This window comes from Ranitomeya imitator, chromosome 5 (assembly GCF_032444005.1).
Source record: "Ranitomeya imitator isolate aRanImi1 chromosome 5, aRanImi1.pri, whole genome shotgun sequence".
Lineage (NCBI taxonomy): Eukaryota > Metazoa > Chordata > Amphibia > Anura > Dendrobatidae > Ranitomeya > Ranitomeya imitator.
The window spans coordinates 686,661,366-686,683,301 of NC_091286.1; the positions used below are offsets into that span (position 1 = coordinate 686,661,366).

The window sequence follows — 21,936 nt, forward strand, 5'->3', positions numbered from 1 at the left end:
GCTACATTATATTCTATGGGGGCTGCATTATACTATATGAGGAGGGCTACATTGTATGCTATGGAGGGGCTACATTATACTATATAATGGACTGAGCAGTGTATATTAATATATGGAGGACTATTAGGCGTGTATTATACTATATGGAGGACTGAGGAGTGTATTATACTGTATGGAGGACTGAAGAGTGTATTTTAATGTATGGAGTAATGTAGGGAGTGTATTATACTATATCGAGGACTATGGGGAGTATATTACACTATATGGAGGACTATGGGGAGTGCATTACACTATATGGAGGACCATGGGAAGTGTATTATACTATATGGAGGACTATGGGGCACATTATATTATATGGAGGACTATGGGGTGTGCATTTTACAATATGGAGGACTGTGGTGCACATTACACTATGTGGAGGACTATGGGGTGTATTATACTAAACAAGTAAAATGCTGCATATTCATCGAGTGATTGGATTGTTTATGCCAGAACAGAAATCCTTGTTCTCAGCAGCACATCATCAGTGTAAACTGTAGTTGTGCTGCTGATAACATGATCCTGTATGGGGACAGATTGATCTAATTGTTATTGTTCTGTTCCCTTCATTCTTTCTCAGTTGGTGTAAAGAGGCCGGGAAACAAGCTCTGCATAAACCCAATGGAGCCGAAAGATCTGTGACCTCTCCAAGAGCTGGAGCAGCAGCTGGGGGTGTTTTTTCTGGAAGAGCAGATGTTCCTTTTCTTTAAGAAGTCACGTGACAACATAGAAAGGCGAACGGGGAAAGTGATGACTGTTGTGTTATAGTTTTCAGACCGGAAAGGTTCTACAAAAATACCAATGTGTCCATGTATTACATGATCTCAATATCAACTGTGTAATACTTTGTTAGTCCAGTGGAGGCGCCGTATGGAAACTGAAAACCCGCAGCCAGATTCTCCCACAGTTTCACTGGGCGACGCAGCAATGAAATAATCTGTAATTTTTTTGACCAGTAAATCAATTCTGCACAAGTCGAGTTCGGAGCAAAAGTTTTGAAATTCATCGAAGTTTGCAAACTCGAATAATTTGATAAGGACCGATCGCCTAAAGTGATCGAGAAAGAAGGATCACATGACATCGGGTGCAGCCATAAGGGCCTGCAGGTAATCCGCAGCCAATCAATGAGGGATTTTAGGCTTGTAGCCACTATAAAAGCACAAGCAGGAGTTGCAGCTGCCATTTACTGGCGGAATGGGGAGATGAGAGAAGACATCAGCTCTCAGTCAGAGAGACATAGTAGACAGATGAGTGAGGACATGAGAAGAGATAGATGGAGAGAGACTCTGTGTTAGGCAGACGCTTCTGCTGGCGCACGCGCAGTGTCTGTATTCGCCGCATCCAATATTACTTTTTGCATTCTCCAACTACTAGATTTATAGACCACTCCACCCCGCATCATTCATCCACCGCACTGTCGACACCAGCCGTCCGGCCAGTAGTAGCAGACACACACCTTGGTCGTCCCCTACCCCCCCCCCCCCCCATTCTGTGCATTATTTAATAAAAAATTAATATTTTTATATTATGCAGGTGTTATTGCACCATCCATTTACCCATGACCATTTATGCTGAGGTTACCAGGGCTGTATATGAGCTAAAGAGCTTGGAAGGAGTTGGATGCAGTCCTAGGAGACCTCTGAGTGTTACACATGTTTTTTCAGAGTAATTGGCTATTTTTGAGCAATTTAGAATCAAATCTAAATCGAATTTCAGGAATTCTGCTTCTCTTTACTCAATAGGTGGAAAAACTCATAGTGAGGGAGGAACATGGACACATTAGGGTGCTTATGCCAGAAATCTGGGGTACGCATCTTAAAAAGTCGCAATATTTTGGTACGGTGGTGCACGCTGGGCAACAGACACGCCTGATTCATTCCGCAGCGAACATGAATTAGGTCAGCGCACTCCTATTTTGTTTGATTGTGTTTTGGTGCATTCTCTTTTTAACCCCTTCATGACATGTGACGTATATTTACGTCATATGTCTGGTCCCTGCCTTTGATGCGGGCTCACACGCTGAGCCCGCACGTTTTCCCGCACATGATGGATGATTTAATCAGCCATCATGAGCCTTTAACAGTGCTCCACCTGTGGCTGTTAACCTGTTAAATCCCACTGCCAATCTCTGGCAGCGGGTTCTAACATGCGCCGACAGTGGGCCGCGTCATTTATGGCCTCTAGGCACCAATAGGTTGTCATGACAGCCAAAGGGTCTACTGATGACCCCCGTGCCTGGCAATCATAAGAGATCGTGATTTTCTGCATATACCCTGCTATGTGTAGTACAAGGGATCAGATGATCGCAGCTTTGAGTCCCCTAAGGGGACTATTAAATAAAGTAAAAAGTTAAAATAAAAGTTTAAAAAAAAAACCCACAATGTTACAAATTGCCCCCCTTTTGCCCCATTGAAAATAAAACAGTTAAAAAAATACACATATTTGGTATCGCTGCGGTCAGAATCGCCCGATCTATCAAAATATAAAATAAATTGCGGCGATTTGAGAAAAAAAATCGGAACTCCAGAATTACGGGTTTTAGGCCTCGACAACATTACAATACCCCAAACTGGTATCGGTAAAAACATCAGCACAGTCCACAAAAAATAAGCCCCAGATCCCAAAAAATGAAAACGCTACGGGTTTCGGAAAATGGCGACAGAATTTAAAAAAAAAATTTCATACAAATTTCTGAACTTTTTTCACCACTTAAATAAAAAACCTTATACATGTTTGGTATCTGCGCACTCGTACTGACCTGGAGAATCAAATTGCCAGTGAACATGAAAAATAAAAACATTTTTAAAAACAGTTGTAGAATTGCACTTTTTATGCAATTTCACCTCTCTTGGAATTTTTTTCCCCGTTTTCCAGTACGTTATATGGTAAAATCAAAAGTACAACTCTTCCAGAAAAAAACAAGCCCTTATACTGCCATATTGATAGAAAAATTAAAAAAAAAATGTTATGGCTCTTTGAAGAAGGGGAGGAAAAAAACAAAAAAACGAAAAACAAAAAACAAAAAAAAAAAAGACGTAAAATGACCATGACGTGAAGGGGTTAAAGGGTTAAACACAAGTGTGACTTTTCTCTCATACTGACAGTGTTAATTAAGCTCGTAGCCTTGTAGGGGATTAAGCCCCAAAAAAAGAGCAAGAATGGTGATACATTTTCACAGAAGGAAACATTGTATCATAGTTGATTGTTTTTTTTTTAACTAAATTATTGCTAAGCAAAGTTGTTTTCTTTTGCTCAGTTATATCTCAACATGGAATATTGATAAAAACCCTTTGCTTACTTTTCCACATAACTGTATTGCACTGGGACGTGACCATTCATTCCTGCAGATAGGTGTGAACACCAAGATGGCGCAAACAAGACAGACCTGTTCCTGGAGAAGGCAGCTCATTGGTGTCAGGAGGGTAAATATTGCTGTGCGGCCGCAGGGCAGGAGGCATAATTCGCCCGGAGCATTGCTCACATACTTTCTGCTCCATGGCTTCTTATTTTAGATCCCTCATTCATCTGTATTTCTTGGACTTTAGAATCTATTGGATTCCTGCCACAACGTGAGGTCCAGGAGAGGACAACCCTAGATGAAGATGCCCCAAGTGGGAATCATGAAACACAAAGTAGGGCCAATTTCCTAGGAAGCTTCCGTAATTAACCAATCTTTATGTTTTTGGAGTTGGAAAGTAAACAAGAAAATCCAGAGGAACATGCAAAAAAACATGGAGACCATATAGACTCCAAGCAGGTGGCATCCAAGTGCTCTACTCAACACGAGAGCCTGGTGCCGGCAGTTTTATGAAATGGTTCTCCATGGTGGAGCAGCTGCACAGAAGGGTAGGAATTCAGTGTCAGACTGAAGAGCATTGGGCCCACCAGAGGATTTGGTTCTGAGGGCCCACCTTTCTCCCCCACTCAACAGATCTTTCGCAGCTGCAAGGTTTGCACTATGAACTCTCCTGAAGAAGAAGCCAGGGCCCACCGGAGGATTATCCAGTTCTCTGGTGGGCCAGTCCAACCCTGGGTAGGATCAGCGTGCTCAATGCCAGGTGTCTCCTGGAGTAACGTAAAGCGTGACACTGTGTGGTGGTAGAGGAAGCCTGTTCACTCGGGGTGATTAACTAAATCTCACTGTTGGCGTCGGATGGACGAAGTTGGGTTTGACAAATGCTCGAAGAATGATACCTGCCCTACTGGGATACATAGAACCTACTGAAGAGAATTTTTTGGTGTCGTATTTCCAGCTTTTGGGCCCATTTTTACCAGTCCAGAATTCCTTCTTTGTACAACAGTACCGATGTGGCAGAACTTTAAGGGATAATTTAATGAGGCCATATTGGTCTTTTGTGGATGAGATGTAGAATTGGCCCGGTGGCCTATACCATATGTCTTGGGTTGGCAGCCGGGTCCTGCATATGATAGAAGAGACAAGAAGGGCTAAGGAGGCCCAGCGAAAGAAGATGGAAGAATTCCGCAGGATGCCCGAACAACCTCGGTGAGACAGAACTGGAGAAGGTACACAGTTGCGCTTATCGCAACTCAGTTGTGTTTGAGAAACTCAAACTCTTCAGGTAGCTGATGTCAGTGGACCAGTTGGGTCCAAGGTCCTGAGTTCATGAAGATAGAAGATTTTATGGCCTAAGGCTAGGTGAGCCTCATGTCATTGGATGGACTGTATAGTTTATACCCCCACATAGGCCTAGGGTTGGCACTACCCTCTGATAGACTTTGCTTTGAATTTATTTTTGCTACATCTATAGTGCCCTTTTCCGCTAGATTAAGGGCGCTTTAGGCAGCTGGAGGGTCCTAAACCATCAGCTATGGACTGATCCACATTTAGGACTACCCTTGCACTTTGTGTTCCTGTTCCGGGGGTCCTTACCAAGAAGGACCAGATCAACTCTAAGGACTGTTGCACCTTAAAGTTCTAGAATACATTATATTATGTGGCTGCTTTCATTGTCTTGCAGGTCTTAGATGGCTGAGGACGGCCATCATTAAAGAAGGGGGAATGTAAGGGAGTGGAGAAGCTGTCGAAATCCCTTCTGAAGATCTTATAGTGATATAATGCTTTGAATATTGCTTTATTTTGTGGCCTGCATCGCTTAGCTAACCAGTGGAGGGAACCATGAAGGGAGGAGTTAAGTGGGCATAGGAAATTCAGAGTCAGATAGGGGAAAGCATAGTAAAAGTAAGGACCTATGGTCCAAAGGGGTGTTGCGTGAAGACAAGAGAAGAGACCATACTCGGATAGCACGTTCTACGGTGAACAAGTATCAAGTAGCAGAAGGATCCTTTATCTCATGCCTCATGTTTTCGCCTACACTGAAGACCGTAGATGTAGAGGCCCACTTCAATTGGAAGCTGAGAATAGTTGTGAGGGGTCGTCACGAAACCCTTCGGGGAAGATTGAGGCTCCCATTGTGACCTAGGCCTTTAGTGTACCATGTACCAGAAGGACTGTATGGCCACGTGTAACCATGAGGTTCCTGCCTCTGGATTGTGCAGAAGATGGTCGTGCCTGCTATCCGATGTACATACCTTTTTATTTTTTAACTCTCCCTTATTCATGTTTACTTTGTCGGGTCTTTGCCATGTTAATCGTCAGCGTTCAGTCCCCAATGGTGTATCGCTTGGGTAAGAGCTCACACATCCAGCCAGGATCTCCATTTTTCTGTAATCTCCAGGAACTTGGAAACAACCAACCGGATGACAATAGTAACCCATATGTAGGGGAAGTGTGGCCCTCCCTACTGAACTCTATGGAAGTTATGGACACCACAACTTTTCTTTGCTGGATAGAATCGCCAATTGGCCGTGGACGAAGGAAGAAGACGATTCCTGATTGTCCACTTGTATGAAGCTTCTTCTGCCTGGCCAATCAGTGGCTGTTCGTGGAAAATTCGTGATCTATCATGGACCACAATAATGGCCTCTAATTCAACTTTGATCTCCTACAGAGACATGAATGGCCGCACCCTGTAATTCTAGAGCTAAGTCTGAATGGGCCGGTCACCCTCCTCCATGCCCCGGCACCTGAACCCTTTCCTTTCAGGGAGCTTTCATGTTTGCACGTTATTGTTTGCAGTCTGTTTTTCCTTCCCTCGTCTATAAAACGTTTACTCTGATTAGATTAATGAAATGTTGTAATCGCCGGCCGGCTGTAACTCGAGTGAGAAAACAACAGTTATGCAAGTCAGCACAAACTTGGCAGGTTTGCTAAGCCCATAGGACGGCGCGCTGCCGCTGCTTGCACTACCGGCAATGTTTAACTTTTACGAAGTTTGAGCTCAACATTCTGCACTTCGGAGGCTCAACAACAAGTTTTTACCAGTAGCCGTCAATGTAATGTATATTGGCCCAAACCCATGGAATCAGGAGGTGGATACATAGATGATATCCCAGGTGACTACAGACATTTCTTTAACGTTGGATCATACACAGGAATTCGACATTCAATCACTCCCCTAAGATTAGCTGCTCCTCGGGAGCGTGGCAATTTTACACAGCCCATGTGGTTCTTCATTATTGGGACTGAAATCTGATATGGAAGAATCCCGATGACTTCCCATATCAGGAATGATAAATAAAGGCATGACGAGGGTGTTATATCATCAGACCCCTTAAAGATCCATAGCAATAACATTCGACATGCATCTAGATCCTCCGTTGTGTTGTCTTCTCACATCGACTGTCATTACTTCAACTGAAAAAATTAAAGGATTCATCAATATTGTTGACTTGTCTTTGAGACAGACTATGCAAAGCAGATGAGTGGTGGGCCAGACCCGACACCCCCATTGATTAACTGACTGAAGGAAACATGGCGATGTACAAAGAGTTGCATATTAATGTTTTTACCTCTCATTGCTACCTTTATTATTGGTTGTGCCTGGTACTGCAAATCTCTGCCACATAGTGAATGGGACTGAACTGCAGTACTAGGCAAAGCTACTACATAGAAGGTCTGAGCTGCCATACCAGGAACAATCACAACCAAAAAAAACTGACAGACAAGGCAAAGCTACTACCAAAAAGAACTGGATTCTAATACCAGGAACAATCACAACAAAAAAGAACTGACGGACTGGAAGCACCAAGCAAAACTGCTACCAAAAAGGACTAGGCTGCAGCACCAGGCAAAGCCACTACATAGAAGGCCTGGACTGCCATACCAGGCACAATCACTACCAAAAAGGACTGATGTGCTGCAGCAACAGGCAATACTATTACCAAAAAGAACTGGATTGCAGCACCAGGCAAAGCCACTACATAAAAGGACTGGACTGGAGTACCAGGCACAGTCATTACCAAAAAGGACTGGATTGCAGCACCAGGCACAGCTACTATTAAAAAGTATTGGGCTGCAGTACCAGGCAAAGCAACTACATAAAAGTATTGGGCTGCAGCACCAGGCACGGCTACTACCAAAATGGACTGAACTGCAGCACCAGGCACGGCTACTACCAAAATGGACTGAACTGCAGCACCAGGCACAGCTACTACCAAAATGGACTGAACTGCAGCACCAAGCACAGCTACTACCAAAATGGACTGAACTGCAGCACCAGGCACGGCTACTACCAAAATGGACTGAACTGCAGCACCAGGCACAGCTACTATAGAAAAGTATTGGGCTGCAGTACCAGGCACAATAACTACCAAAATGGATTGTACTGCAGTACCAGGCACAGCTACTACCAAAAAGAACTGGATTGCAGCACCAGGCAAAGCCACTACATAAAAGGACTGGACTGCAGTACCAGGCACAGTCATTACCAAAAAGGACTGGATTGCAGCACCAGTCACAGCTGAGCTACTATTAAAAAGTATTGGGCTGCATACCAGGCACAATAACTACCAAAAAGGACTGAACTGCAGCACCAGGCACGGCTACTACCAAAATGGACTGAACTGCAGCACCAGAAACGGCTACTACCAAAATGGACTGAACTGCAGCACCAGGCACAGCTACTATCAAAAAGTATTGGGCTGCAGTACCAGGCACAATAACTACCAAAATGGACTGGACTGCAGTACCAGGCACAATAACTACCAAAATGGACTGGACTGCAACACTAGGCACAGCTACTACCAAAAAGGACTGGATTGCAACTCCAGGCAGAGCTACTACCAAAAAGTATTGGACTGCAGCACCAGGCACAGCTACTACCAAAAATAACTGAACTGCAGCACCAGGTACAATTATTACCAAAAATACCTGGACTAAAGCGCCAGGCAAAGCCTCTACCAAGAGTATGGAGCTATAGCTTGTAAACAAAAAAAAGTATGAAGTTCTTGCTGGAAAGCAACCGTCCCTAAGTTAGCAGAGACAGGAGTAAAACCAAAATGGAATCCTGACTTGTCAGATATTTATGGGGTATGCTGTCTATTTGTTTTGAAGGGGACAACTTATTGCTTTCGGTCTTATTGTGTCCATTTGCAGTGGTACAGTCGAACTATATGGTCCTCACACCCCCAAAATTGTGCTCCCCTAGTATAAACACCTCAATGGCTAATCAACGGCTGTTCAAATGCAACTATTTCCGTACGAACGTTCGATATCTACAGAGTGGAAATGAACTATTTCTGATTCCACCTGGATGGAGAACATCATGGCTTCCCTACTCCAGGAGTCTCTCGGTTGTAAGGTATCAACAAGTGAGTAATGGGCCAAAATCGAGGTACAACCAGTCAACAGCAAAACATTACACAGACATTTTTAAAAGCTGTTGAATGTGTTTTTTTTATTATATTAATTATTAGAATATGCTGGGAGTTGTAGTCATAAAATACACAGTCCTAATTCGTTTTAGGATAGACTCTGCTCTTTGTTTTATCAATGGTCTCTGGTGTTTAATCTGAATAAATAGCAAACATCTACAGCCTTCATAAAGCACAGATGGCGGTGTAGGAATGTAGACAGTATTGCAATGTTAGGTAAATTATCACTTTGTACTCGTCTCTCTTTAATGACCTTTGCAGCAATATAATCATTTACTACCCTTTTGGCAAAGTTCCATGTAAGAGAAACTGAGAGCCAAGGAAAGAATAGCGATTGTTTGATCTTTGATCGGCTTCAGCAGTCACACCACCAGCACCACCCTTGTAAACACAAGCTGGAATAACAATTTTACAGCATCATCAGGCTATGAACTGGGCTGTGATAGCTCCCTCCATTGTAGACAAGAAAAAAATGGATTCCTGTTTTGTTGAAATACTGCCAAAGTATAATCCATGTTTCTTTATCAGTATTGTAGCCAAATATTGTACAAGAAGCTGTTTATCAAGATGTTGAAATATTCTATGTGTTAAATGTGAAGCATAAATTTAATAACTACGGTACTTAACACTTTCTGCTGTTCTATTCTAAAGCAAAAGCGCTGGATAATGCAGTACAAAGGGGACCGCCATGGGTACCTTGCATAGGCTACTTATGTAGACATTTTAATAGAATTGCAAGCATTTTGGCATGGGAACCACCATGGTCTCATATTTGTGTGTATGCTTCTGCACTGGAAATTACAAAGGGTATGACTCAAAAATAAAACAATAACATATGCTGTAGCAGATATATAGGCATATACAGCCTGCAAATCAAATATAAAGAATAGCTATTAAGACATATCTGTGGATTCTTCTTTTACTTAAGGTAACTCCCTATTACTAACCATTGTTATACTTTGATATAGAGGGTGTGAATATTGAAATACAGAGGTGACTGCTATTATTATTATTTATTATTATACATTTTTATAGCGCCATTTATTCCATGGCGCTTTACATGTGAATACGAGGCAAATATAGACAAATACATTAAACATGAGCAGATAACAAGGCACACGGGTACATAAGGAGGGAGGACCCTGCCCGTGAGGGCTCACAGTCTGCAGGGGACGGGTGATGAAACACTAGGAGAGGGTAGGGCAGGTTGTGCAGCGGTTCAGTAACTTCAGGATAACTGTAGGCTGTAGGCTTGTCGGAAGAGGTGAGTCTTCAGGTTCTTTTTGAAGGTTTCTATGGTAGGCGAGAGTCTGATGTGTTGGGGTAGAGAGTTCCAGAGTATGGGGGAAGCACGGGAGAAGTCTTGGATGCGGTTGTGGGAAGAAGAGATGAGAGGGGAGTAGAGAAGGAGGTCTTGAGAGGATCGGAGGTTGCGTGTGGGTAAGTACCAGGAGACCATGTCACAGATGTATGGAGGAGACAGGTTGTGGATGGCTTTGTATGTCATTGTGAGGGTTTTGAACTGGAGTCTCTGGGCGATAGGAAGCCAGTGAAGGGCTTGACATAGGGAAGAGGCTGGGGAATAGCGGGGAGACAGGTAGATTAGTCGGGCAGCAGAGTGTAGGATGGATTGGAGTGGTGCCAGAGTGCTAGAGGGGAGTCCAGAGAGTAGGAGGTTGCAGTAGTCGAGGCGGGAGATGATAAGGGCATGCACTAGCGTTTTTGTGGTGTTGCGGTCAAGGTGGTGTTGCTATGTGAGCCATATTTAAAGTATGGGCCTTTAACATGAATGCATGGCTGCCATTGTGGTTCAGAAAGCACAACATCATGATTGCTTCTGATGACTTGGTTCCTAGGTTAGGAATTGACAAGGCTATGACTAAAAGATAAAACCTAAGTACAGAAGTGAATGTAGCAATATACAAATCAGACTAAATATGTCTATAACTATATGTTAAATTCATTGACAGTTTTATTTACAATAATAACTCCTCATTGTTAAGCAGTTAGCCATTCTACTGTAATTCAGAGTATATGTGTATTATAATGCAGGGGTGACCGCTATGGGTACCATTTATAGATTAGCATTTTCACCATAACTAGAGTTGGTTTACTTAGCTTCTGTAACATACATAAAAGTTAACACAGGATATATGGTACTATGATAACTTCTGATGTTTGGTTTCTATGTTTATTAATTGGTGATAAGGATATGATTAAAATGAATTTCTAAACTGCGTGTAAAAATAAATATAGGGGAAATATTAATGTTAAGAAGGTGAACATATTCATAATTGCTAACCATTGCATCACGCCAATGCAGAAGATATTGATATGATAATATAGAGCAGTGTTCCCCAACTCCGATCCTCAAGAGCCACCAACAGGTCAATTTTTCAGGATTTCCTTAGTATTTCACAGGTGATGAAATTATTGCCTGTGAAGGTGATGCAATTTTCACCTGGGCAATACCAAGGAAATCTTGAAAACATGACCTGTTGGTGGCTCTTGAGGACCAGAGTTGGGGACCACTGATATAGAGGGAAGCTATCGGTTCTGCTATGTATGCAGCTTTTAATTTCGAGCATTAATATAATCAGTTTAGACATGACATCAAAAGCATGGTCACATGATTACAGCTGCTGTCTTTGTTCCTGGGTTCTTAATAGTATGACTAAAATACAAAACAGCAACATAATTAACATATTGAAGTATATACAGTACATCAAATAATGCAAAACTTTGTATCCAATGATAATTTTATCTCAGGTAAGTAACTTGTTTTTCCTAACCATTGTTACTTTCTAATACTGGGGATACAGAGGTTGTAAAATAAATGGGGACCGCCATGGGTACTACACATAGGCCGTTCCCTCAAATTAGAATTTGGTTAATAGGATTTTGTAAAATCAATAAGGTTTAAATCTGTGATACAGCTGCAATGATTTTTTGGTTCAAAATCAATGGGTATAACATTTTTTGCTGTTTCTGCAGGGACCTTTTCTGGTATTCCTCATTCCAAAACATACAGATGATGTTTTAGGTCATTTCTTATCCTTGTCATATTTCACAATCTCATGTCCTACTTATATTTGCATGTGTAGCCAATTCTAATGAAACATTTACTTGGCTAGATTCCAAGTGTCTACCTATTCTGTCAGCATGAGCATGTCCTGTTACTAACACACAAAAAATACAGAATATAGATAAAATTGAATACTGTAGTTTCTTTTTAGTTATCAGTTTCCAGTGATTTGAGTGAGAAGGATGTTTGTTAAAATTAGTTAAAACGTAAGACGCGACACTACAAAAGTGATATGCAATCGAGGGTCCGAAGCAGTATTCCTATAAAACCGCAAAGAGGATCCCGGTGCTAAGCTCCGCCTCTTTGACCTTATACTAAACATAGTACAATGTATAAATTTTGTATGATGTAGTCTTATAAAATTTTAATTCACACGAGCAAATTCAACTGAATTCTAGCAGTAGCAAAATGTAAAAATAACATTTTTTTATCACAACTGATACATGAGTTTTAAAGACTCAGTCCGTATGTTTTATTATGTATTTACATCTTTGTAGCTTCAAGTCTCCTCAAACTGCGCCACAGACGTCTTCTTATCACCACAAAAGAGCAACTGGATATCTCTTTGAAGACTTTATAATATGTGTTGATGACTCTGGTCCATGTCTGCACCATGAAAGGAGTCCATAAAGGACATACAGAAAATTTAAGTTCAGTCTGTATCCTCCTGCAAGAAAAAAAATACACATATATATAAAATTATATACAAATGTGTACTTCCTTATCTTAAAACCTAGGCTTTCTATATTCTAAGAAAAATGGTGCCAAAGAGCTTTAACCCCTTAGCGACCGCCGATACGCCTTTTAACGGCGGCCGCTAAGGGTACTTAAAGCACAGCGCCGTTAATTAACGGCGCTGTGGAAAAAGTGAATAGCGCCCCCCAGAGTCGGATTTTCTCTGGGGTCTCGGCTGCCGGGGGTAGCCGAGACCCCAGAGAACATGATTCGGGGGGGGTTTAACCGACCCCGCATTTGCGATCGCCGGTAGTTAACCGTTTACCAGCGATCGCAAAAAAAAACAAAACGCGATCTCTTTTTAATTTCTCTGTCCTCCGATGTGATCGCACATCAGAGGACAGAGAAAAGGGGTCCCAAGTAGCCCCCCGATACTCACCTATCTCCCCCGGTGCTCCTCGTGGCTCCCGGTGGGTGCCGCCATCTTCAAAATGGCGGGCGCATGCGCAGTGCGCCCGCCGGCCGGCACCGGGAGAATCTTGATCGGGGTCGGTTTTACCGACCCGTTTTGCGATCGCCGGTAATTAACTGTTTACCCGGTGACCGCAAAAAAAAAAAAAATCAAAGTGTAATTCTCTGTCCTCTGATGTGATCGCACATCAGAGGACAGAGAAATAGGGGGATTAGGGGGATTCTTCCTGGCCGCCGGCATCTTCTGGGCAAAAGAAAATGGCGGGCGCATGCGCAGTGCGCCCGCCATCTATCGCCATCTGCCGGCCGACAGGAGAAGAGCAGTTGGGGCTAAAATTAGGGTTAGGGTTAGGGCTAGGGTTAGGGCTAGGGTTAGGGCTAGGGTTAGGGCTAGGGTTAAGGTTAGGGCTAGGGTTAGGGCTAGGGTTAGGGCTAGGGTTAAGGCTAGGGTTAGGGTTAGGGCTAGGGTTAGGGCTAGGGTTAGGGCTAGGGTTAGGGATAGGGCTAGGGTTAGGGTTAGGGCTAGGGTTAGGGCTAAATTTAGGGTTAGGGTTGGGGCTAAATTCAGGGTTAGGGTTCTTCCACACTTACGTCAGTACGGGGCCGTCGCAATGCGTCGGCCCGACATACCGACGCACTTTGTGAAAATTGTGCACAACGTGGGCAGCGGATGTAGTTTTTCAACGCATCCGCTACCCAATCTATGTCCTGGGGAGGAGGGGGCGGAGTTACAGCCCCGCATGCGCGGTCAGAAATGGCGGACGCGACGTACAAAAAAAACGTTACATTGAACGTTTTTTGTGCCGACGGTCCGCCAAAACAAAACTGATCCAGTGCACAACAGACGCGACGTGTGGCCATCCGTCACGATCTGTCGGCAATACAAGTCTATGGGCAAAAAAACGCATCCTGCGGGCACATTTGGAGGATCCGTTTTTTGTCCAAAACGACGGATTGCGACGGATGCCAAACGACGCAAGTGTGAAAGTAGCCTTAGGGCTAGGGTTAGGATTAGGGGTGTGTTGGATTTAGGGTTTTGATTAGGGTTATGGTTAGGGTTGACATTAGGGTTGTTTTGGGGTAAGGGTTGTGATTATCGTTAGGGTTAGTGATTAGGATTATGGATCGGGTTGGGATTAGGGTTAGGGGTGTGTTGGATTTAGGGTTGGAGCTAGAATTGGGGGGTTTCCACTGTTTAGTTACATCAGGGGGTCTCCAAACACGACAGCCAATTTTGCGCTCAAAAAGTCAAATGGTGCTCCCGCCCTTCTGAGCTCTGCCGTGCGCCCAAACAGTGGGTTACCCCCACATATGGGGCATCAGCATACTCGGGATAAATTGGACAACAACTTTTGGGGTCCAATTTCTCCTGTTACCCTTGTGAAAATAAAAACTTGGGGGCTACAAAATCTTTTTCACGACTCTGAATTCTAAACATCTGTGAAGCACTTGGGCATTCAAAGTTCTCACCACACATCTAGATAAGTTCCTTGGGGGGTCTAGTTTCCAAAATGGGGTCACTTGTGGGGGGTTACTACTGTTTAGGTACATCAGGGGCTCTGCAATCGCAACATAACGCCCACAGACCATTCTATCAAAGTCTGCATTCCAAAACAGCGCTCCTTCCCTTCCGAGCTTTGCCGTGCGCCCAAACAGTGGTTTACACCCACATATGACACATCAGTGTACTCAGAATAAATTGGACAACAACTATTGCGGTCCAATTTCTCCTGATACCCTTGTGAAAATAAAAACTTGGGGGCTACAATATCTTTTTTGTGGAAAAAAAAATATTTTTTATTTTCACGACTCTGCATTCTAAACTTCTGTGAAGCACTTGGGCACTCAAAGTTCTCACCACACATCTAGATAAGTTCCATGGGGGGTCTAGTTTCCAAAATGGTGTCACTTGTGGGGGGTTTCCACTGTTTAGGCACATCAGGGGCTCTCTAAACGTGACATGGCGTCCAATCTCAATTCCTGCCAATTCTACCTTGAAAAAGTAAAACGGCACTCCTTCTCTTCCAAGCTCTGCGGTGCGCCCAAACAGTGGTTTACCCCCACATATTGGGTATCGACGTACTCAGGAGAAATTGCACTACAACTTTTGTGGTCTAATTTCTCCTGTTACCCTTGTGAAAATAAAAATTTGGGGGCAAAAAGATAATTTTTGTAGAAAAAATGCGATTTTTTTAATTTTCACGGCTCAACGTTATAAACTTCTGTGAAGCACATGGGGGTTCAAAGTGCTCACCACACATCTAGATAAGTTCCTTAAGGGGTCTAGTTTCCAAAATGGTGTCACTTGTGGGGGGTTTCCACTGTTTAGGCACATCAGGGGCTCTCTAAACGTGACATGGCGTCCAATCTCAATTCCAGCCAATTCTGCATTGAAAAAGTCAAACGGTGCCCCTTCTTGCGCCCAAAAAGTGGTTTACCCCCACATATGGGGTATTGGCGTATTCAGGAGAAATTGCATAACAAAATTTATGGTTACATTTCTGTTTTTACACTTGTGAAAATAAAAAAAATGGTTCTGAATTAAAATGTTTGCAAAAAAAAGTTAAATGTTCATTTTTTCCTTCCACATCGTTTCAGTTCCTGTGAAGCACGTAAAGGGTTAATAAACTTCTTGAATGTGGTTTTGAGAACCTTGAGGGGTGTAGTTTTTAGAATGGTGTCACACTTCATTATTTTCTATCATATGGACCCCTCAAAATGACTTCAAATGTGATGTGGTCCCTAAAAAAAAAGGTGTTGTAAAAATGAGAAATTGCTGGTCAACTTTTAACCCTTATAACTCCCTAACAAAAAAAAATGTTGTTTCCAAAATTGTGCTGATGTAAAGTAGACATGTGGGAAATGTTATTTATTAACTATTTTTTGTGACATATCTCTCTGATTTAAGGGCATAAAAATACAAAGTTTGAAAATTGCAAAATTTTAAAAATTTTTGCCATATTTCCGTTTTTTTCATAAATAATCGCAAGTAATATCGAAGAAATGTTACCACTAACATGAAGTACAATATGTCACGAAAAAACAATCTCAGAATCAGCGGGATCCGTTGAAGCGTTCCAGAGTTATAACCTCATAAAGTGACAGTGGTCAGAATTGCAAAAATTGGCTCGGTCATTAAGTACCAAATTGGCTCTGTCACTAAGGGGTTAGAAAAAAAAAAAAGGATTTCATAATACTCTATCTGGAGCCGTTTCAGCTTTAGGTGTCTGTGTGACCACCTAGTGGCTGTGATGTGAATAGCAACCTGTTGAAGGTTTTGGTAGAATGTTGGCCAAGAACAGGTAAATAATGGACATACTTATAGGTACAGGCAATTCAACGAGGGGCAACATTTTGGATATTGAGGGACTTACATGATAATCTGCAACCCAGATATCTGAAGGAAGGGAAGTTCACAGCTGGCCAGGCATGGGTTTCTGAATAAGGAGGCAGAGATTTCCAGCTCACCATAAAATGTTGAGTCCGGAGCAGGAAGTCGGCTCTTCCACATCTTGATGACAAATACGAGACGGAAGATCCAGCCTGACGAACATGTTGGACTGGTGCTTTCTTCTCATAGTTGTCTGAAGCCTAACTTGCCACCTCCAACCATGTTGCCTTTTAGCACTTCGGTCATGGGTTCGAATCGGACTAGGTCAACGTGGATTCCTTTATTATGGGGTTCTTCTCAAGTTATGAGAACTTATTTTAGTTCCCTAGCTTCGGTATAAGTTAAAAAGTCTAAGGTCTCGATTGATTGCCCAAAAACATTGGCCAACTTTGTGACTTTATGTTCCTAGTTCCAGGAGGTTACACGGGGAAGATCCCTCGTTCGTAAACATAAATGGTCTTTGGGATCTTTTGATGCCATTATGGGTGATTTTCACACAGAGGATGTGTAGCAATACAGTCCAGCCGCTAAAAATGTCTAAAAAGGAAATGATTCAGACCCATGTGAACCACATATAGAGATTAGTACATGTGATGCAGAGATACTTTTCGGAAGGCTGATGTTATCGAACACGAGTGTCGCGTGGCGTGTGGCAATTCTCCATCAATTGCATGCAATATCCTGCTGCTCTGACCTCATGCATTGGGTGGTGACATCGCTCTATCAAAGAACGTTAAGCCATGGTTCAGTACTGACCAACGCAGGTCAATGGGGACAATACATGGGACCCCGCTTTAAATTCCATGTAAATACCGTATATATGGGTAATCACAAGACAATCGTACCTGACCTCAGCTCACGGTCAAGTTGACCATAAGCACTTAATATATTTCACTATGGTCCTAATTTGGAGCAATTACGATAATTGTTGGGCCATTTTCTGGGACCATTTGTCTCAACTGGGACTAGCGCAGCCATGTATGAGTAGCCAGGGATTCATTTTGTTTAGTTGATTGTCTTTGAGAGGGTGACAGACAGGGAGAAACTGCCCCCAGACCAATGGGCAGAGGTCCTAGTTCTGTACCTTTCTGGGGAACCACAGAAAGCGTACCAAGATCCTAGTCCAACAGTGTGCTGAAGAGTACGGCAAGCTGAAGGTGGAGATTACGGCATGTTTTGCCATAACCCTGGCAGTTCAGATGCAACGTGTGCAAATCTGATGCTATAAAAAGGTCAAGCCTCCCCGGTCCCACATGTTCGACTATTTATACCTGGTGCAAAAATGGCTGTAGTCTGAGACCTGCTCTCCATCACAGGTGGTGGAAAGAGTAGTAGTAAACTCTCCAGATCCTTGTTTCCACCCATTTGTGGATGCCTCTTCAAGTATGTTTGGGGTCATTGTCCTGCTGGAAGACCCGTGACCTAGGACACAAACCCAGCTTTCTAACACTAGGCACTGTGTTGTGACCCAAAATCCTGTGATAATCTTCAGATTTCATGATGCCTTGCACACAGTCAAGACACCCAGTGCCAGGGGCAGCAGAACAACCCAAAATATCTTGGAACCTCCACCATATTTGACTGTAGGTACTGTGTTCTTTTCTTTATAGGCCTCATTCCATTTTCAGTAAACAGTAGAATGATGTGCTTTACCAAAAAGCTCTATATTGGTCTCATCTGTCCACAAGACGCTTTCCCACAAAAATTCTGGCTTACTCGCATACATTTTGGTAAACTGCAGTCTAGCTTTTTTATGTCTGTGTCAGCAGGGGGGTCCTCCTGGGTCTCCTACCATTGCGTTTCATTTAATTCAAATGTCGATGGATAAATCGTTCTGACACTGAAGCACCCCGAGCCTACAGGACAGCTTCAATTTCTTTGGACCTTGATTGGAGCTGCTTATCCTCTTTCCGGACTATCCTGCGTTGTAACCTTTCATCAGTTTTTCTCTGCCGTCGCCGTCCAGGGAGATTAGCTACAGTGCCATGGGTTGTAAACTTCTTGACTATTTTGCATATCGTGGACAAAGGAAGATAAAAGGTCTCTGGAGACAGACTTGTAACCTTGAGATTGTTGGCATTATTTAACAATTTTGGTTCTCAAGTCCTCAGACAATTCTCTTCACCTATTTCTGTTCCTCTATGCTCAGAGTGGTACACACAGACACACAATGCAAATACAAAGTCAACGTCTACATTTTTTTAATCTGGTTTTAGGTGTGATTTTCATATAAGCCCACACCTGTTGCTTGCCACAGGTGAGTTTCAACCAGCATCATATGTTGGAAACAAAGTTGTTTACCTACAATTTTGTTTGTCCCATTTTGGGGGTTTGTGTGAAATTATGTACAATTTGACTCTTCCTCTGTTTTTTTTTGTGTTGTTCCAATACAGACAATGAAAATAAACATGTGTATAAAAAAATGTGGGTAATTGCAATAATTTTCTGGGGGAATTTCAAGTGCCAACACTTATGGCCATGACTATGCAGTTACCACCCTTGTGGGTAAGCAATTTTGCTTCCAGCATGTGATGCTAATTCAAACTTACCTGTGGCAAGTAACAGCTGTGAGGAATATGGAAATCACACCTGAAACCAGATAAAAAGGGGAGAAGTTGACTTCATCTTTGCATTGTGTGTCTGTGTGTGTCACACTAAGCATGGAGAACAGAAAGAGGAGAAGAGAACTGTCTGAGGACTTGAGAAACAAAACTGTCGAACAATATCAACAATTTCAAGGTTACAAGTTCATCTCCACAGATCTTGATGAGAAGTTTACAACCCATTGCACAGTAGCTAATCTCCCTGGACGTGGACGGCAGAGAAAAATTGTTGAAAGGTTCCAATGCAGGATAGTCCGGATGGTGGATAAGCCCCAATCAAGATCCAAAGAAACTCCAGCTGTCCTGCAGGCTCAGGGTGCATCAGTGTCAGCGTGAACTATCCATCCATATTTTAATGAAATGAAATGCTATAGGAGTAGACCCAGGAGGACCCCACTGCTGACAAATACATAAAAAAGCTAGACTGCAGTTTGCCAAAATGTAGATGAGGAAGCCAAAATCCTTCTGGGAAAACGTCTTGTGGACAGATGAGACCAAGACCAAGATGAGACCTTTTTATTAAAGCACATCATTCTACAGTTTACCGAAAACTGAATGAGGCCTATAAACACAGTACCTACAGTGAAATATGGTGGAGATTCAAAGATGTTTGCGGGTTGTTTTTCTGCCTCTGGTACTGGGTGCCTGTTCAAGGCATCATGAAATATGAAGATTACCATTTGGGTCGCAATGTTGTGCCCAGTGTCAGAAAGCTGGGTTTGTGCCCTAGGTCATGGGTCTTCAATGACCCCAAACATACTTCAAGAAGCCCCCAGAAATAGGTGGAACCAAAGCGCTGGAGATTTCTGAAGTGTCAGCAATAATCTGAATCTAAATCCCATCGATCACCTGTGGAGAGATCTTAAAATTGCTGTTGAGAAGAAGGCGCCTTCACATTTGAGAGACCTGGAGCAGTTTGTAAGAAGAGTCATGCAAAATTCCAGGTGAGAGGTGTATTGCATTTGCAGACATAGCTGTGATTGCAGTGCAGAATAAAAGTGTGCACTTGGTAAAGCGATTTGCCCAAGGCAGATTTAAGAAAACCATGGGTTTTATTTTTGGAGCGAACTACAGGATGGTAGTGGGGCAGTTGCTCCGTCCACGAAGGGTCTTACAAGTGGCCTATGGCCACAGATTCCATTTAAAAACCCTGCAGAAAAGGGTTGGAGGTGTCAGTCTTGGTTTGCAAACTGCAGAGCAGGTGGCTCTGCAAAATTCAGCCTGTGTGAAGTAACACGGAGCCAAGTGAAGCCAAAAGGCCTCACAACACTCAGCGTGACACGGTGGTGCAGTCGCCCACGGCAACCAGTCTCGAATACTGACTGTCTTGAGTCCCGGCTGTGATACGGTGGATAGCATTTGTTTTCCATATGTGAGTTACGTTGGCCATTAAAGACCCTTTGTTTGAACTTTCCTGCGGTCACTGCCTGTCTGTCACACTGCATCAACACCGCTGCACTACATAGGTTATAGGAGGCAATTGATTGCAGTTATTTATTCCAAAGGGCGTGCAACCAAATATTAAACGGAGGGTGCCAACAATTCTCAACGGACCATTTGGGGAGCTGTGTGAAATTATGTCCAATTTGCCTTTTTTTCCAGTTTTTTTAGTTGTTCCAATACACTAAACAATACAATAAACATGGGTATAACAAAACGTGTAATGGCAATAATTTATAATTTTCTCTGAGAAACGCCAAATTTTCTGGAACAATTTCTAGGGGGCCAACACTTTCAGCCATCACTATGATACAGGTGCTTCTCACCAAAATTAGAATATCATCAAAAAGTTCATCTATTTCAGTTCTTCACTACAAAAAGTGAAATTCATATATTATATAGAGTTAGCAGTGACCTTTTGTGGCCTCCCCTCCTTGTGGAGTGTGTCAGTGACGCCTTCTGGACATCTGTCAGGTCAGCAGTCTTCCCCATGATTGTGGAGCTACTGAAACAGACTAAGGGACCTTTATAAACGCTCAGGAGCCTTTGCAGGTGTTTATTGTTAAGTATTCTAATTTACTGAGATAATGTGAGAAGCACCTGAATATATATTTATATTTATTATATATATATATACACATATATAAGATTGGGTTCCTTAGTTTTCTTTTGTTCTGGTCATGTTAACATATAATATGTATTGAGTTATGTGATCGAACCGTTTGGCTTGGCGCATGTGGTGTTTATTTCTTTATTAGTGTTGTATACTATTTTTTTTAATATATACAGTATATCAACAGCGTTGTGCAAAAGCTTTAGGCGGGCGAGGAAAAAATGCTGCAGAGTAAGAATGTGTTCAATAATAGAAGTGTTAATACTCTATTTCTTTCAATCAATTAACAAAATACAAAATGAATGAACTAAGGAGAAATCTAACTCCCGCCAGTATCTGGGAAAGACGATCATCTTCATCAGTTCTACTTTACATTGTTACTTGCACATCTCACTGGATCTCCCATCATCCCGTCTGTCTGGGATCACATGAAGAGAGAAGGATCCGCACAAGCCTCATACACAGAAGATCTGGGGTCAGGTCTCCAAGATGTTTGGGACAATCTCCTGCTGAGATCCTCCATAACCTGTGTACAAGTGACGAGGAGAAGTGATGGAGGAGACGGGCGGTCACCAGATACTGATGATGGAGGCAACGGGCGGTCACCAGATACTGATGATGGAGGCAACGGGCGGTCACCAGATACTGATGATGGAGGAGACGGGCGGTCACCAGATACTGATGATGGAGGCGACAGTGGTCACCAGATACTGATGGAGGAGACGGGCGGTCACCAGATACTGATGATGGAGGAGACGGGCGATCACCAGATACTGATGATGGAGGAGACGGGCGGTCACCAGATACTGATGATGGAGGAGACGGGCGGTCACCAGATACTGATGATGGAGGAGACGGGCGGTCACCAGATACTGATGATGGAGGA

General features: G+C 42.9%; 1 protein-coding gene across 2 annotated transcripts in view; it reads right to left on the reverse strand.

The window, feature by feature from the left end:
- Positions 1 to 9,766: 9,766 nt before the first annotated feature.
- LOC138638809 (muscle M-line assembly protein unc-89-like) overlaps positions 9,767 to 21,936 on the reverse strand; it is a 108,818-nt gene continuing 96,648 nt past the window's right edge. For both annotated transcript variants that reach the window (XM_069728416.1, XM_069728415.1), the window contains exon 7: positions 9,767 to 12,524. In XM_069728416.1, coding sequence (XP_069584517.1) covers positions 12,510 to 12,524 — 15 coding nt within the window. In that variant the 3' untranslated portion in view covers positions 9,767 to 12,509. The remainder of the gene's footprint in view (positions 12,525 to 21,936) is intronic.